Below are 17,062 nucleotides of genomic sequence, written 5' to 3'. Positions count from 1 at the left end.
TTACCCCTACGCCCCCATCGAAACGTTGCATCCTCGATAATCATGAATGACTGGTGTTTCCCGAGGGAGAAATTATACGTTGCATCCTTCGCTTTACACTAAAGTCCACTTTGTATGAAACTATGAAGGTAGAAGCCCACCAGGAGCATTTATTTAAAAAAGAAGGATAATAGTATAAATGATTTATAAATTTCGATCAACTATACAATGTCATCTGTGCAATGTAGTTTCAAAATTTTGATTCAATGTGCAACTTTGTACCTAGACTTTTAATTTATTTAATATTCTCAATAGTAAATATTCATTAAGTTCATAAATTATATGAAAATATTTAAAAGTTTATGGACCACCTTAGATCAGAATTTATGAACAGTAATTAACAAATCAAAAACTCATAAACAACAATATCATTAGATCACAATTTAGAGATCAATTGCATCAAGTTTTCCTTCGAAAAATTGAAACCCGTAGCAAAATTAAATTGTGATTTAAGTCCTAAAATTTTTTGTTGAGGCGACACAAATTTGAGATTTACGATAAGTTTTAGTTCCCGCTCTAGCGGCGGAAGTCTTCCCTGCCTGTTCAGCCCAACCTCGTCGGTCCCATCGACCGCCACCGCCACCGCCGCCACATCAACGCCGAAAATCAAGAACCGCCTCTTCGATCCACCCCGCTTTCGATTCGTCTCCTCTCCTCATCAGCCGCACAAAACGCCGCATCCCATGTCGGCGCTCGAGTTCACGCGTCCCCCCCCCCCGGTATATGCACACCATCGCGGTTCCGTCGCTTTACCTCACGCGATGCGCCGTCTAGTTCGCGCCAATCCATACCATTCGCGAGTGGCAGGGCCGGTTTCCCGCCGAATTGGAGTTCTCTTTCTTTTGCTCGATGGGGGAGATGAAGATGAGTGTCGGCGATGGCGGTGAGTGGTCTTGGCGAAGGAAGGACCCGAATTCTCGCGGCGGTTCTGGGATACGTCCTGACCCTGTGGGTAGATTCTCTTTCTCGTGAAAATTCGTCCTTGTTCTTTTCTATCGCGAGCGGTTCTTGAATGTGGAATTAGCTGACGTGGGTTCGATGGAAGTTTTTCGTGAAAGGGTTGTTCGGACTTTTTTGTGATGCTGAATTATGCTACTGAAGTTCCGAGGTAGTATTAGGTCGTGAACTTGCGGTGCATTGTCCTGTCTTTCTTGTTTCTTGATTTGAAGTGTTGACTGGTGAGGGAATTACCATCCACCTCTGTCTAAGTATAGTACAGAACCTTCTTCTTGTGTTGCAGAATTATATGGAGCAGAACATGTTGTGAATTGCTATTTACTGTATGCTTTCAGATCTTTGGGAGGGAGTCTGTCTTCTCGACCATCGGTAGTTTCAATTCAAGTTCAGACCGACAGTATCGGTGCAGCAAGTGTCTTTTTGACTATTCAGACTTATCATGGTGTTCTTTGCTAACTTCATTAACAGGTTGGGGATGATGGAGGTTCTTCTGGACTTTCTTCTGCGCCTGCGGGCAGTGATACGCAAAATGGGGGGCGGAATTCACGGATAATGATGTTCGGTGATGTTCCTGTTGATCTTGAGGCAACCCCAAATAATCCATTATTCTTCACTTCATCATTCAACTGCAATGAGAGTCCTGGGAAAAGAAGAGCTGCACAAGAGAGGGACATGGGTGCAGATAGCCAGGGATCACCAGAGCATTGTGAGGTAAGGGCTGCACCAGAAGTTGTCCGCAAGAAAGAGTTGGCTTCATATGACTCCGATACTCATAGGAGAAGTGATGGTGTAGTCAACTTCATCAAGAAGAAAACTCAAGTAGACCTAAGGAATCAAGAGACGCCTAGGTCTGATGGTTCAATTCAAGTTGAGAAGCTGCATACTTCTACTGGTTTGAAGGATACTACGAGCTTAAGTGCTTCCCATTTTGTGAATAAGAGGAAACCGTTTGATATTTGTCTTCCTCGAAGGAGACAATTGGACTTTGCAGAAACTTTTGACCACATAGAGGATTGTGAACAAACTTATGAAGCAGTACAATTGGTGGAACAGGAAAACCGACTGTTAAGGCCTGGAATGGTTCTGCTGAAGAACTACATCACCCTCAGAGAACAGATAATTTCACACTCGTTCAGTACAAAAACTTTTATTTTATTTTGCTTTAGTTTAATTCCTGGGTGAAACATTCCGCCAACGGAACATTTTCATTTTGATACTCATTGTTTCAAAGTATGGAATGTCGTTGATAGATATTAAGTAGTTGACATTGTCCATGATTACAAAGGATATTCATCATCGTAATCTCGAACCCTGCTTGTACTTTCTTCACATTTTTATCATGTTATTTTTCATGTTTAATATCTCAAATATCTTGACATAGACTGCTGGGTCTTAGCTTTTTATCTCGCAGTAGCAGTTTTATCCCATTTCATTCTATCTTATGGTACACATAACAAAATATTGCAGAATGAAATTACAAGAAAGTGGAGAGAGATTGGTATTGGTCCAGGGGAGTTTTACCAACCGGTCTACCAGGATGGAGCAAAGCTCCGTTTGCAGATGATGTGTCTTGGTCTCGACTGGGATCCAAACACAAGAAAGTATGAGCGACAGAGATGAGTTGATGGTTGCACATATTCCTAATGAGTTTATTCTAGCAGTCAAAAGGGCAATGGGGGATGCACAAGACCTTGTGAAGAAGTGTGACAGAAGAAGTAATCTCAGTAACGATCTCCCAACAATGTCTCCAAACATATGCATCATCAATTTCTACACTACCAGTGGGCGACTTGGGCTTCACCAGGTCTGTGACGAAGTAACTATATCCTTTGCTCTTCTATATAAGTGATTTTGATTTTTCGGATCTTAGACCAGTTGGTGATTTGAATAGTTTCCTCAGCGTTTGTCTTCTTCCAGCATTTCAATTCTCTTATTCAATCTGCATTTCTCGTATTCATTTTTTGGTAAATTGCGTATGTCAAATGGCACGAAAACTTGTGAATCCTGAAGTCAGTTTGGTCTTGAAGTCCTATACTCAGTACAGAAATCATTGTTCTCGTGCATGGTTCTGTTTGAGAACTTCCTGCAGTTGCTGCTGAATTTTCTTTCTTTTGCTACACTTATTGTTTTGGATTAAGGAGCAAAACAGAACTTATTTCATGTGTTTCGTCTTTAGTTATTTCATTTGATGCAGAGGTTGTTTGGGAAAATTCTCACCAGATCAGTCACTCTTCTATGTGGCAGGATCGCGACGAGAGCCGGGAGAGTCTGCGAAAGGGATTACCCGTGGTCTCATTTTCCATCGGCGATTCAGCCGAGTTTTTGTTTGGAGATCACAGGGATGTGGACAGGGCAGAGAGGGTCGTGCTGCAATCGGGTGATGTGGTGACATTCGGTGGCGTGTCGAGAATGGTGTTTCATGGCATATCGCCTGTCATCCCTAACTCCGCTCCCAAGGCATTGCTCGATGAGGCCGGGCTACGCCCCGGACGCCTTAACCTAGCCTTTCGACAGTTCTGAGTTTTGGTGGACATGTCTGCTATCTGGTTAAAAATGTATTGAAGTGCAAGCGCTGATGTATATGTAAATGTCGTGATTCGCTATGCTGATTGTCCTTGATTATTACCATTTTTTTTATTGTTCTTTGTAAAATATTCTCAACGAAGCAATCAACCTCATTAAAAACCAAAAATGTGCAGCGCAACATAAATCAACTTATGATTTAATTCGTAGTATGGCAACAAATTGGTTTATTAAATCACTGGGAAAGTTTCTAACGCAACCATCGTTTTGGAAAGTCTCACGACTCTATTTATGATCAATATTCTATAATGGGGTGAGTAGGATCGCCCGTGCTGCCCAACTGCATTGTTTAATTGGTCATTCAGTATCAGTGCAAGGGAATCTATTATATTCTATAAGTAAAGTTGCAATTAAGAGAATTTTTAATATACTACTCGTGTGGCACTTTACTTCTGTGATCGTCGCATGGCAAATCACGTTGCGTAATTGTGTCGCAATGTCCATATCCAATCAATTAGCTACTGATTTGTTAGTCTCAGACATCTTATTACTTAGGGTTAATACCCTGAAAAACCCCAAACTTATACACTTGTGACAAATTCAACCCAAACTATTTTTTTTACCACAAAAAACCCCAAATGGGTATACTTTTAACAAATTTACCCCAAACTGGTATACTTGTGACAAATTTACCCTCTGTTAGTTTTCGTTAAATTTTATTCTTAAATTATTAAGTTAAATGACATGTGACAGTTGACCGGTATACCAATTTAGGATTTTATGCTCCGTTTGTCACCGTTTACAATTTTTGTGATTTTTTTGTGGTATTAATCCAATTTAGCATAGGGTATATTTGTCAGAATTTTATTATTTTAGGGTTTTTTTGCACTCAAATAAATTAGTTTGGGGTAAATTTGTCATAAATGTATCGTTTAGGGTTTTTTATAGTCGATAAATTTGTCGGGATAAATTTGGGGTTTTTCATGGTAAAAAAATAGTTTGGGGTAAATTATCACAAGTTTGGGGTTTTTCAGGGTATTAACCCTATTACTTATTAAATTTAAAAGGAAGGTCTTTCAAATGAATTTGACTAATAAAGTAGACAAAGAAGAAAATACATTTATTGAAATAATTTTTTTCGAGAATCCACTTAATTTAGAATCGAGACATATTTGAGAACGAATCAGATGAGAGATAAGTTCACTAGCTTAGGTTTGTTAGTTTATTATTTGACAATTATCCAATTATGTAAATCAAAATCAACAGCCAAATTTGAATATGACGAAACTTGTAGTATTCAAACTCTTTGTTTTAAAAATTTTCCATTACACGAGTACCAAAATCTATTCTTTCCTAGTAGGTCTATGTTAGCAAAACTTTAGGTCTATACTTTCGGTCGCATTTTGAACATCCGATTCAACAAATACGTCTACTGGGTATTTTCTACACTAAATGGATAACCAGACTGTATAACAAAAAAAAATTATCGATACTAACAACGAAAAAGAGTATAAACCCATGTCGAAGTACGTCGATCAATACATATCTGCGCAAAGTCCAAGCTACAGAACTAGGTGCTACATAAATCTTTATCAGATAGCAATGCTTCATTATCATAGTTCTTTTTGGGTGTTCATTTCTCTTTGGTGATGTTTCTCTTCAGCATGTGACCAGAATCAGCAGGATAAGTTGCGCCACGTACTCCATGCATCATCGCAGCAAGCGGGCAAAGCAAAGATAAGATTCCCTCTCTCACGCTGTCTCCCCCAAATTATGCAGACAAATTCGTCTTCTAGCTTCAGCTGTCATCGTTCGGGTAGGTGAGTGGGACCTCTCGTGGCCATTTAACGTGCATTATCGGTTTGTCAAGCGTCCATCAGATCATTATCGGCTGGTGTTCACTACCGGGACTGCATCGCCATCGATCTCCATTAAAGAAAGGGGTTGTGCGTTCTTGGGTGGGAGACTGGGAGTTCATTCGATTAAAAGTGATCTGTCAGCTTTTCAAAGTGATCTTTTAGGTGGTTCTTGCTTTCGACTTGCAGCAAACGTTTCTGTTGCAAAGCACGAGGGACGATCTTGTCCTCCGAATGGCATATTCCTAGGACGAAACACCTAGGCATTTGAGTAAGGAAATGGCTCACTTGTCACGCCACTAAGGTGGGATAGAGCCAGGTTGTTTTACCCTAACAATCGGGTCCAAGCACGCTCAAACAATGGAAACCCACGCCTAGGCAACATCTTAGCTTTTTGCTTTTTAAGGGATTATATGTGTTTTTATATTCTATATTGAATATCTTGTAAATCAACAAAATGGACCACCGATAGGAAACAGGCCAAAAGCGGACCCAATTGGGAGTAGCATATCATGAGATGATTTATGATAATTGATTGAAGGATGACTATTCCTAATATGATAGTTTAATTGTTAGTTGTTATGCATGTCCTTATGAAGATTTTTTTTATTCAATGGTGGCTTTTTTCTTTTTTCAGGTGAAGAATTATAATCGTGGAACGCTCTGAAGGAATTATCTTGAAATGAGAGAAGTTCGGTCCTTCAAAGAAACTCCAAAATCATAAAACCCAAATTTTACGCACCCCATTTATGCGATACCATTTCTCTGAAATTTGTCTCGATAAGAGAAGTTCAATTCTTCTCATAAATAAATTGATGAGAATCGACAAAGACCACCAATGGTCCTTTATTACATTTTGGTCAAGAAAATAAGGGGCTGTTTGTTAAAATGTGTTTCTATTCCCAGGAACACAAATTTTTGTATTTTTGTTTTTGGAAACAAAAAAAAAAAAAAAAAGAAATGCGTTTGTTTGCGTTTTTGTTCCAAAATTATTTTTTTTGTTAAAAACACATGTGGAACGGAAACAAGAAACAAAAAAAGTTATTTCTTGTTTTGGAACAAAATTTAGAACACATTTTCTCTCACTTCCATTTTCTTCTCTCTTTTTTCTTCTTCTTTTCTTCTTCTTTTTTCTTTCTTTTTTCTTTGGCCGGTCGCTGGCCTCGGCCATGGCCGGCGACCGACCGTCGAGGGCCGGCGACCTCGCCGGAGCGTCGCCAGCCCCCGGCGAGGCCGAGCGTCGCCGGCCTCGGCGAGGCTTGGCCTCGCCGGCTGTTGGGCGGCTCGGCCTCCGGATCTAGGCGAGATCGAGCTCACCCGGCCAAGGCGGGAGCCGAGCCTTGCGAGACGGCGAGGCTCGACGGCGAGCTCTCGCAAGGCAAGGCCGCTAGCCTCGTCGACCGGTTGCCGACCATGGTCGAGGCGCGACTAGCCAAAAGAAGAAAAAAGAAAAAAAGGAAAAATAAATAAGAAAAATAAGAAAGAAAATAGAAAAAATAAAATAAAAATATTTAAAAATTAAAAGAAATAAAAAAATTATACAAATTTACCAAATGTGTTTCTATTCTTTTTATATTTTTGGAACAGATTTACCAAACACGTTTTTTGGTTCAAAAATTGTTTCCTGAAGTATAAATATTTTTTCTATTTCTATTCCCAGAAACAATTTTTAAACTGAAATGTTACCAAACGCACCCTAAGTAACAAAGAATTTAAATGTATGAAAACTGGTAATAATCATGTTTGGCCATATAAAATGCAGGAAAATAAAGATAAAAGATAAACTTGTTGCGTTCTTTGATTAATTAGGAGTTGTACATTAAACACACTTCAGGTATACATAACCCTCTATCAACTTTATATACAAACGGTTATTGAATTTGGATAAAGAAATAACTTGCCAATTGTATCGATTGTTACAATAAGTTACATAATCTCCTATTATCTGGTGATACCAATATACAAGAAATTATAAAATCCTAGATTAGTGCCAATAGACATCACCATCCTGCGGTTATATTTTTATGTCAATTGCTTGATGTCGATGATTTTGCCGATTAACTTCTCAAGTCTTGATGAAGGCTCTCGTCAATAATTTTTAGGATGTTGTTGATAACTTCCTTAGCAACTTGTCAATTCCCTTCAAGCTATCGATTGTTTTGTTTATCGTTGACCAAACTCTCCTCTCATTGACTAAATCTAATATTTGTCAATAATAACCAAAAATTGAGTATTCTTGTTTGTGTCAACCGAGACCATGTGACTCCGAACCTCCAATCAATAGGACCGATTGCATATCAGCATGTTACACCTTTCTTTTTGTGAGTGAATATTAACATAGAGCGAGAGAAGGATAAAGGTCGAGTTGAGCTCATGGAAGAAAGACAAGTCGGCAATAGAGCGAGAGAAGGATAAAGGGCGAGTTGAGCTTATGGAAGAAAGACAAGTCGGCAAATTTTAGGTCCAAACCGAACCTGCAAATAGTAATTTTCCTATCTTTTGAGGGCTCCAAGGTTTGGGCAACCAAAACCAAGTAGATTTTCATTTATTTATATATTGCAATGAAGCCAACAAAAGCAATCAGTTGTTTAGGCTTGGAGTCTCCCAAAAGAGAATGCCCCCTATCATAGAAAACCCCATCATGTAAAGGGAAACAAGACGTGGAAATCCTACGCAGCAAACACAACACAATGGAGTGACCTCTAATCAACACACGATGTCGAAGTTTGAACCATTTTCGTCCTTTTATCAAGAGATTTTTGCATTGTACAATGCACTTCCCTTTGTTCTTTAGTGGACTATGAAATTAATGACAACACGAGATAACTCTATTGGACAACCGAGGTTGTATTATTGCCATCTACTCTCCTAACCTCAGCCACACCTTAAATAAATACTTCATTATGAGCTTTGCTTGCTGATTGAAAAGGAAGGTTTGCGGGGAACTCTCCCGGAGAAGACACCACTTCTAAAGTTAAGTTGGACCCCACTGAAGCTTAGTCCGATTACATTGTCGCCTTGTCCTCATTTACAAAGTAGCTCTCTCTCTCGTTCTAAAGAATGGGTAGATGCATCTTTAGGGTCTCATCGGACCGGAAATTTCAGCTAGGTACATCGAGATTAAGGATTAAAGAATGAGCCACGTCCTTGCAATTAGTTAATGCTTCTAGTCCAATCAGAGAGATGATTATTGAAATGATCGAGCTCACCTTATGGTAGTTTCAAACGCCATTATCGGGTTATGTTGATTTTTACTTGGTTGACATTAGGGCTTCTGAATTGTTAATTCATGAAGTCCCAAGACTCATCCATGTTGGCGGATGCAATGCAAGTTTTGAAGACTCTTATCAATGTTGGCTTGCATGAAATATTTATGTTTCTACAAACATCAGAAGTGAAGATACAGAAGCTAAACTTAGCCAAACCAAACTTCATTATATGTTAGCCAAGATCTAAGTGGATAGATTATTTCGTAATAGATCATGCGATGCTAAGATGGGTGGTAATAAATATTATACGCTTTCATGAAACTTTTTGATGTGGCGCGCACAATCTGAAATTAACTGAACCGAACTCCCTTAGATGTGCCATACTATGGGGAGGCTAATGTCATCCACTAGATGGTGGAGGACAAGTTGTATCATCCGACACTTGACACGACTAATCGTAAAATGATTTTCCTCTATGCCATGTTGTCGCTTTTATAATACAATCATACCAACTATATGAAATGATGAGTATATCTCACTAATTATCTGACATGCGTTAATTACTAAATTATAGTCTATCCGTCTATGTATCTTTAGGAACAGTCCATCACAAAGGGCAGATAATATTATGTTATGTCCTTTAGGAACAGTCCGTGTTTTACTTGGCTGTATTTAAGGACTATTTCATGGGCAAATGGAGCTTTTTATATAATGAAGATATGCATTCTTGTGATAAAAATGGTCTACCACTACCACCACCACCGATGCTTTCTTGTAAACACTAGATGTGCGTGGAATTAAAAGGACAATCCCCTCAACCTCGAGGTGCCAAGTTTGCTCCTCGAACTATGACTAGTCAGGTTGATAGCGATGGATGCGAGTTGGGCAACGATAGATCATGCAAGTTGTGTAAAATATAAAAACGAAAAAGTGGGGAAGGAAACAGAACAATTGCACAAACACCGACCTTGGTTTTTTCAAGTACATCTAAAAGGGAGCACGCACTGAAGCAAATAGATTTATCTCTCTTGAATCATTAGGTGCTATTGCCATAAACCAAAAAAAAATCATTAATTGCTGCGATAGTACTTGGTCAAAGCTTCTTCTTTTTTAACTGGGATATAAGCCTAGGAAATTCGGTTATCTAGAGATTCACATCACTTTCTACGAGTCTTTTGAACTTGCTCAAATTATTCACATGTACAAGTGACCCTAATCTAAAGAAGTTTGGATGTGATAGGTAGAATTCGAACCGGCAATCTTCAGTTGCTAAGCGAGACTACAACCGATTATTCCAACCGGGGGGGTTGGCTTGGCCAAAGTTAATGGCATGATATGTGTTCTATGATATTAATATGGTGATTTGCTTTTGGCATGTCGATAAAGGGCCAAACTCAATGAGAGTTGCGGGATGTAAAGCGACTCCCGCACTAAGAGAGATGAGAGAATCCCACCAGCTTTTTTATAGCGTGTGGTCCAGAAGACGGAGAAAGCATAGACTTTGACATAGACTTTGACATGAATTAAATGCGAAACACGAGTGCTACTCGCATCTCCCTTCACTGAAATATCATCAACATCATCCCAAACATCAGCCACCTGAACCTGCCTTTTTTTTCATTTTTCCCTCCACGAGAAAAAGGTGACCCACGAGTCCACGGGTCCGCTTTGGAGTCATGGGTTAAGCAAGGTAACCGGTCGGAGACAATCAAGGTTTTCTATCTGCTCGGGTTCTGGGTTTTCAAGGCCGGCCTGTGATCCCGGGCGCAAAACACTCCAAAGGCTTTACGATTTCCATTTGCCAGGGGTACAACGAAACCTAAACCCCCTCATCCATACTTGAATGGCCACGACAAGTATTTCGCATCCTCGATATTGCGTATGATTATTCATTACGTCTTTAAATGAGTCACGCGTGTTAGGGGTTGTTTCCCGAGTTGATTAGGCTAATTTAGGTCTTTTCCCGATGGATTTGTGATGGGTTTTTAGGTAGCCACACCCCTTCTCGCTCCCATTTCTAGTTTGTGAGGTTACAATCCGGACTGGTCCCTAAGCCTCTCTTCCCCCCAACCCGGCTGAACGCCTTGGTCGGCGTAGGGATTGTTGATGGATTCGTGTGCCTCAAGTAGATAACGTGTGAGATTCAAGCGAAGCCCACCACCAGATCGCTTCACTTCTAGGGTTTGGATAACATGTGTGCACGGTAATTGCCAGTGAGAGAGATATTTTATAACCCCTACGTCTGCACCCGATACTAGGGACGGAAAGGAGCCTCGCTATGAGTCATTTACGTCACGATATCTTCTAACCTAGTCGCAGGAACACTCGTGCCCTCACGATTTGACAATGTTTTGCGATCGTATAAAGACTGTGCGAGACTTACTTATCGGCCCAACAAATTAGAGCAGAGTGATGCGGGATCTTGTTAACACGCGTCAAACTCCGTCCTCAAAATTCATCCTTGTAAGGAGAAAGACCCTAAAGATTTTATTGTCCTATCCTCCTTCCTCATCCAAAGTCCGACCACCAAAACCCAATTGAGCAACTTCCCAATTCTCAGAATTCTTTATCATATAAGTAATAGCTCGGTCGGATCATCCTTTAGTAAAAAACATTAATTCAAAGTACAAAGATTCCCTGAAATGCAATCAATCCAAGGGACGCCAACCGCTTGTCATTTTATTTCTAAGTGACCAAGCGCATCACGAAGTCAATTCCCTCTTTGCTTCTTCAATGGACTCGTAGGCGTTTTCAGTTTGGAAGAACTTGACTAATATCCACCCTCTCTTTGGATGTATAGCCTAATTTGCAAAATAAAAAATGGTAATAAAATAAATCACAAGTTGAAGGAAGGGCCATAATGCTAGCAAATGTCAAATTTTAGGCTACATATTATGATAGATACTAGCTTGATTGAGATGAGGTATAGATGTCACACCAGTGATGCTCTTTTCTTCTCGAAAGCTTCGCCTTATATTATTAGAACCGAAGCAGGAAGGTCCGATCTTACTATATATCATCTTTTTGTAGCTTGATAGCATTCGTTGTTAAAGTAAACGCACGGTGTCCAGATGCACATCCCTTATGCATACGCTTGCTGTTATCATGCTGATTAATCAGCTTAGTTTATCGAGATTGAAAATGTAAACAGAGAAGCAAGCAAAGAAATTGGTGACATTATTATGATTATTTTTTGGTTATGTTCTTTTAGGCATTTCGTTGTTAAATAATTTAATACGATGTAAGATAGTCCCCTGCATTCAATCCCTGTCTTATCCGTTTTTATCGTGTAAAGTCACCATGTGACAATGTGACAAATTTGCCTCGTCCCATTTGTATTCATTGTGTAAAGTCACAATATGACAATGTGACACATTTGAAACAACCTCCGTCTCATTCGTATCCATCGTGTAAAGTTATAGCGTGACAATATGACACATCTTGAAAACTCGACCCCCAGCCCATTCGTATCCATCGTCCATCGTATAAAATCATAGCGTGACTGACACATTTGAGAAATGCTGTGGTGTAAACACACCAACCTTAGACCTTAGGATTTGAGTTGCAGCGAGTTAACATAGTTCCTTTTTTTTTTTGGTCAGTAAAAAAAAGGCAACCGAGGGAGGAGTCGAGGATGATTGGCCTTCTCTGTCGTTTTGGCTATTAAAAAAAGAAAAAAATTCATTATAAAAAAGCAGACCCTCGCTGATGATGACGGCCCTTGCAGCCGGCGGAGGTCGCTGGGAGTGAAGGGAAATAGAGTAAAGGAGGAAAAAAAAATCAGAAAATTTATAAATAAGAAATTTGTAACTGCAATTTTTTATTAAAATTAGCCGAAAGAATCACACGGACAAATAATCAAAAAATTTATTACTAAATTGATCAAAATGAAAGATACAGAACTGATTTGATATTCATTCAATAAATTTATGACTTTTAGAAAATTTTACCATTGTGTTTAGAATAAGGCAAGTCAAATCTTGTTAATTGTGGCAATTCCATCAAGAATTTTAAAAGCATACCTAAGAATTTATTTGGCAATACCATTTAAGGGAAATGACATATATGATTCATTGTGATTTTTGAACTTTTAGTCTGTTCAACGCCATTTTTGAACTTTAGCCGAACGTGCAAAATTAGTTTATGAACTTTTGGTACACATTCAATATAGTTCTTAGATCACGTGAAAATATTAGATGTCGGCTCTAATTTTGAATTAATGAAAAGGTGGTATTGAGTATTTTCATAGAATTCAAGAGCCTCAAAATTAGACCATTTGTGTCGTTGTCCTTTCACGTGGCAAGGCAATCGAAAGACGTCACTGGTGCACGAGGCGGATCTTCTCTCTCTCTCTCTATATAAACCGTCCTCCTTCCACCTCTGATCTCCAGATCAGCACTCTCTCTCTCTCCGTCTCTGCGCTTGGATCCACGCGAGCCCCATACATACCCCCCATCCCCCCTGCATTCTCGGAGTCCATCTCTCCCTCCTGCGACGCTATAGAGAGAGATAGAGAGAGAGAGAGAGAGAGAGAGGGAGAAAGGCAGGGAGAAACAGAGCGTTTTCTTTCTGTTCCAGGGGAAGGAAAGGAAGATCTCCGCCCGAAGGCAGAAAGGGAAAAGCGAAAAAGAAAAAGGAGAAAGATGATGCAGAGAGGGATCGCCAGGACCACCCGAAGGGCATTATCGGGATCTTGCTCCTCCTCCTCCTCCTCCTCGTCCCGCCACCACCAACGCCCCCGCTTCGTCTCCTCCTCTGAGGCCGCCCAGAAGGTGGAGCGGGAGAGTGATCTGCCCAGAATGCCCCCCTTCGACTACTCCCCTCCGCCCTACTCCGGCCCCTCCGCGGCCGAGATCCTCGCCAAGCGCCAGCAGTACCTCAGCCCCTCCATGCACTGCTTTTACCAAAAACCCGTCGGTCCCCTCTCCTCTCTCTGTCTCTCTGTGGTGTCGTTCTGTCCCTTTCCCGTCAAAATCCTGTCTTTTCGTCTCGTTATCATCGATTGATGAAAATAAAATTGACCCGAGATTGCTTCGGCATTCATCGGAAACGGGTCTTGCGAAAAACTCGTTCTTTTTACGTGGATTCGTGTTTTCTTGGGGTCCGATCGGTCGATTCCTGATGGGTGGCGATTTCTTTCTTTCTTTCTTTCCGCGCAGCTGAACGTGGTGGAAGGGAAGATGCAGTACCTGTTCGACGATACCGGCAGGAGGTACCTGGATGGGTTCGGCGGGATTGCCACCGTGTCCTGCGGGCACTGCCACCCGGACGTGGTCGCCGCCATCGTCGACCAGACCCGCCGCATCCAGCACTCCACCATCCTCTATCTGAACCCCGCCATCGCCAACTTCGCCGAGGCCCTCGCCTCCAAGCTCCCCGGTGACCTCAACGTAATGAGAGCACGACAATCCTTAAAACTTTTTTATGCGAACGCTGCCCAAAGATATCAATTTTAATTGATCGCCAACATGTTCCCGCCAACCCCACTTCGATTTTATTTAGTTCTGCGCAAATCGAAGATCGGGATTCTCTCAGCACGATTGAACGTTTTGAATAATTGTTGAGTTTTGTCCTTTCCTTGGCCGTGCGGCGTTTGTAGGTGGTGTTTTTCACGAACTCGGGGACGGAGGCGAACGAGCTGGCGATGATGATAGCGAGGCTGTACACCGGTAGCCACGACATAATATCGCTGAGGAATGCGTACCACGGGAACGCTGCCGGGACCATGGGCGCCACGGCCTCGAGCAGCTGGAAGTTTAACGTCATACAGGTAAACATACGTACATACGTACATACGCCTTAGTAGATTGTGATGACGATAATGACACATGCACATGGTGGTCGGGCTATACTCTCTATAGTTACGAGGATAAGAAGGAGGAAAAAGGGTTTGCTTTTTGTTCATCTCCGGTTTGGGTTTGGTGTATCTCATGCTCTGATTCGATTCGCACTACGAGTGTGGACCCAAAAGTCAGTGCAGATATTTGTGGTCATGATTTTGACTTGGGGTGATGTGGTGGTGCAACCTTTTGATACCCATTTGCATTGGATAGCGCAATTCCACCTAACCCTGCTTGTGCTTTGTCAAGAAAAGAAAGAAAGAAAACTGAAGATTGTTCTAAGGATTCTTTCCGCATCCTCTAACTCGCATTTACAGTTCAGTTTTACCAGAAGCATGCATTGAATCTCTAGGGCTTTTCGGGTTTCTCTCTTGGTTTTTCATGCAAGATCTTATCCTATTGATTGTTTTCTGTGTATGTTCGTTGTTGAATCCGTTGATGGTGGATTGCAATTGCTAGTGAAAACTTAGACAATTCCCTCTCTCTGTCTCTTTTCAGTTATCATTTTTTTTCTAGCTGTAAGTCTACTGAAAGGGATGTCGAACTCTCGGTTACGAATGTTGTCATTGCTGCAATTCTGAAATGAGACGAAATAATGATGGCCATTAGCTTGTTGTTTGCATACCTTAAATGTATGGATGTAAAAATTGTAGTACGCTGGTTCATGTGTATTGAATCGACCAATGAACTGGCTTCTTGAATCATGTCCTGTTGACAGAGTGGAATTCATCACGCCTTAAACCCAGACCCCTACAGAGGTGTTTTCGGTTCAGATGGAGAGAAGTATGCCAAAGATGTCCAAGACCTCATCAATTTTGGCACTTGTGGCAATGTGGCTGGTTTCATGTCTGAATCTATACAGGTAAGTCATTTCCCATGGTCTTTGCTTAATGTTAACCCAATACATTCACACGTCTATAGTGCATTACCTATCTATATCAATTGATTTGTCATAAACAAATATCTGGATCAACGTGGTGAAAAATCATTGCTTCAGTTAACTTGCTAATTGAAATCGCAGGGCGTGGGAGGCATTATTGAATTGGCCCCAGGTTACTTGCCCGCTGCATATAGCAGCATCAGGAAAGCTGGTGGCCTTTGTATTGCTGATGAAGTTCAAGCTGGATTCGCTCGCACCGGGAGTCACTTTTGGAGTTTTGAATCCCAGGGGGTTGTGCCAGACATTGTCACAATGGCAAAGGTGTTTATCACTTCTGCTCTTTGCTCTGCACAATTTTTTTATTGGCCGATATTACAGTTTCTGCGCTTCAAATTGGTCCTCAATTTGCTATCTTGGGATTGCTTGGCAAAATAACAAAACTGAAAGTTCTATTTTCTTTTATCCCCTGTGGTTATGTATGCTTTGAGCACCTGTAATTCAGCTTCATGTAGGCATATCCGGTCCCATGTCCGTGTCTTATCTCAGTCTCAAATCTTGGTCATGATTAGCTTTAACTGTTCATTCTTATTTACTTAGGCCATTGGAAATGGTATTCCTCTCGGAGCGGTGGTGACTACTCCCAAAATTGCCGAGGTGCTGACCCGTCGCAATTATTTCAATACCTTTGGTGGCAACCCGGTCTGCACTGCTGCCGGGCTAGCTGTGTTGAATGTGATCGAGAAAGATAAACTTCAGGAGAACGCCCATGTTGTGGGGTCCCATCTGAAAAACAGACTGACATCGCTCATGGACAAATACGAAAGTAAACCTTCTTCCTTGAATCAGTTTTAGATGCTCTTCATGTTCGACATGGTAGATTTTGCATATCATGATGCGCATGCCCTTGTGCCTCGGTGTTGTTCGTTGCCTGTGGTTAGCTGACTATATTCAACTAAACATATACAGTAAATATGTTTATGTGATATCGTGTCAATCTGTCTACGATATCAACTCTGTAATCAGGATTTCAGCCATTATGAATGTTCTTGACTATAGTTGATTGATCACGCTCTTCTGCCGATGTAGTTATTGGGGATGTGAGGGGTCAGGGGCTGATGCTTGGAGTCGAACTTGTTTCTGATCGCAAGTTGAAAACTCCCGCAAGTGCTGAAACTCTACATGTGATGGACCAAATGAAAGGTGTGTATTTCCTTCCTTCCTCCATCTTATTTACTTAGTCGATTGTAATGGAAACTTGATTTACCATCTTATAAATCCTGCAAAATTCTTACAGAGATGGGTGTACTGATCGGCAAAGGAGGGTACTACGGAAATGTGTTCCGAATCACGCCACCGCTGTGCATCACCAAAGAAGATGCAGGTATGCTTTTATGTTTTTGTTTTCCCATTGTTGGAATCCAAGGGGACTTTGTAAATAAGATATATTGTTTGATGACCCTCTAACGAGTAATTTTCATTTTCATGTGCAGATTTCCTGGTGGACGCGATGGATCATACGCTGTCAAAGATGTAAAGTGCCTGAAAATGTAAATCTTTACATAAGCATCTGCGTAATCTGTCACGGATTGATCTTTCTACTGCTGTATATTGGTATGCATGCTTCTGGTTATTCCTGTTGTTATCATACATAGGGTCTGCACATTCGACTGGCAGCTGGCCCATCCAGTGGTGAGTCAACAACTCGTTGTCTCTCTGAACCAATAAAAAAAAATAAGCTCCGATGTTGTTTCTTTTCTT

At 41.0% G+C, this 17,062-nt stretch overlaps 2 protein-coding genes across 5 annotated transcripts; both read left to right on the top strand.

Annotated features, from left to right (window-relative positions):
• The first annotated feature begins 540 nt into the window (after positions 1 to 540).
• Positions 541 to 3,599, top strand: LOC104427325 (alpha-ketoglutarate-dependent dioxygenase AlkB). Of its 4 annotated transcripts, none has more exons than XM_039304650.1 (4): positions 541 to 972; positions 1,465 to 2,126; positions 2,464 to 2,800; positions 3,241 to 3,599. In XM_039304650.1, the coding sequence occupies exons 1-3, from the start codon at positions 889 to 891 to the stop codon at positions 2,558 to 2,560; spliced, it is 843 nt and encodes a 280-aa protein (XP_039160584.1). In that variant the 5' UTR covers positions 541 to 888; the 3' UTR covers positions 2,561 to 2,800; positions 3,241 to 3,599. The 4 variants fall into 4 exon arrangements, with proteins under 4 accessions (XP_039160584.1, XP_039160583.1, XP_018720383.2 ...); XM_039304649.1 differs by having other exon boundaries at positions 541 to 987; XM_018864838.2 differs by having other exon boundaries at positions 541 to 991.
• Positions 3,600 to 12,969: 9,370 nt separating this feature from the next.
• LOC104425091 (alanine--glyoxylate aminotransferase 2 homolog 3, mitochondrial) lies at positions 12,970 to 17,062 on the top strand. The gene is made up of 9 exons (XM_010037680.3): positions 12,970 to 13,497; positions 13,744 to 13,974; positions 14,184 to 14,354; positions 15,143 to 15,286; positions 15,446 to 15,625; positions 15,902 to 16,127; positions 16,391 to 16,504; positions 16,599 to 16,685; positions 16,795 to 17,062. Exons 1-9 carry the CDS (start codon positions 13,228 to 13,230, stop codon positions 16,836 to 16,838), a joined length of 1,467 nt encoding a protein of 488 aa, XP_010035982.2. The 5' UTR covers positions 12,970 to 13,227; the 3' UTR covers positions 16,839 to 17,062.

This window comes from Eucalyptus grandis, chromosome 11 (genome assembly GCF_016545825.1).
Source record: "Eucalyptus grandis isolate ANBG69807.140 chromosome 11, ASM1654582v1, whole genome shotgun sequence".
Lineage (NCBI taxonomy): Eukaryota > Viridiplantae > Streptophyta > Magnoliopsida > Myrtales > Myrtaceae > Eucalyptus > Eucalyptus grandis.
Note: the sequence above shows the minus strand (reverse complement) of the source record. Positions and strands in the feature narration are given on the sequence as shown.

Excerpts from the sequence above, each read along its gene's own strand:
- LOC104427325 (XM_039304649.1), top strand. The coding sequence starts at position 889 with ATGGGGGAGATGAAGATGAGTGTCGGCGATGGCGGTGAGTGGTCTTGG. Across the intron at positions 988-1,464 it reads CTGGGATACGTCCTGACCCT|GTTGGGGATGATGGAGGTTC; the intron begins GTGGGTAGATTC and ends CTTCATTAACAG. Across the intron at positions 2,127-2,463 it reads GAACAGATAATTTCACACTC|AATGAAATTACAAGAAAGTG; the intron begins GTTCAGTACAAA and ends AAAATATTGCAG.
- LOC104425091 (XM_010037680.3), top strand. The coding sequence starts at position 13,228 with ATGATGCAGAGAGGGATCGCCAGGACCACCCGAAGGGCATTATCGGGA. Across the intron at positions 15,626-15,901 it reads ACATTGTCACAATGGCAAAG|GCCATTGGAAATGGTATTCC; the intron begins GTGTTTATCACT and ends TTATTTACTTAG. Across the intron at positions 16,686-16,794 it reads CATCACCAAAGAAGATGCAG|ATTTCCTGGTGGACGCGATG; the intron begins GTATGCTTTTAT and ends TTTCATGTGCAG.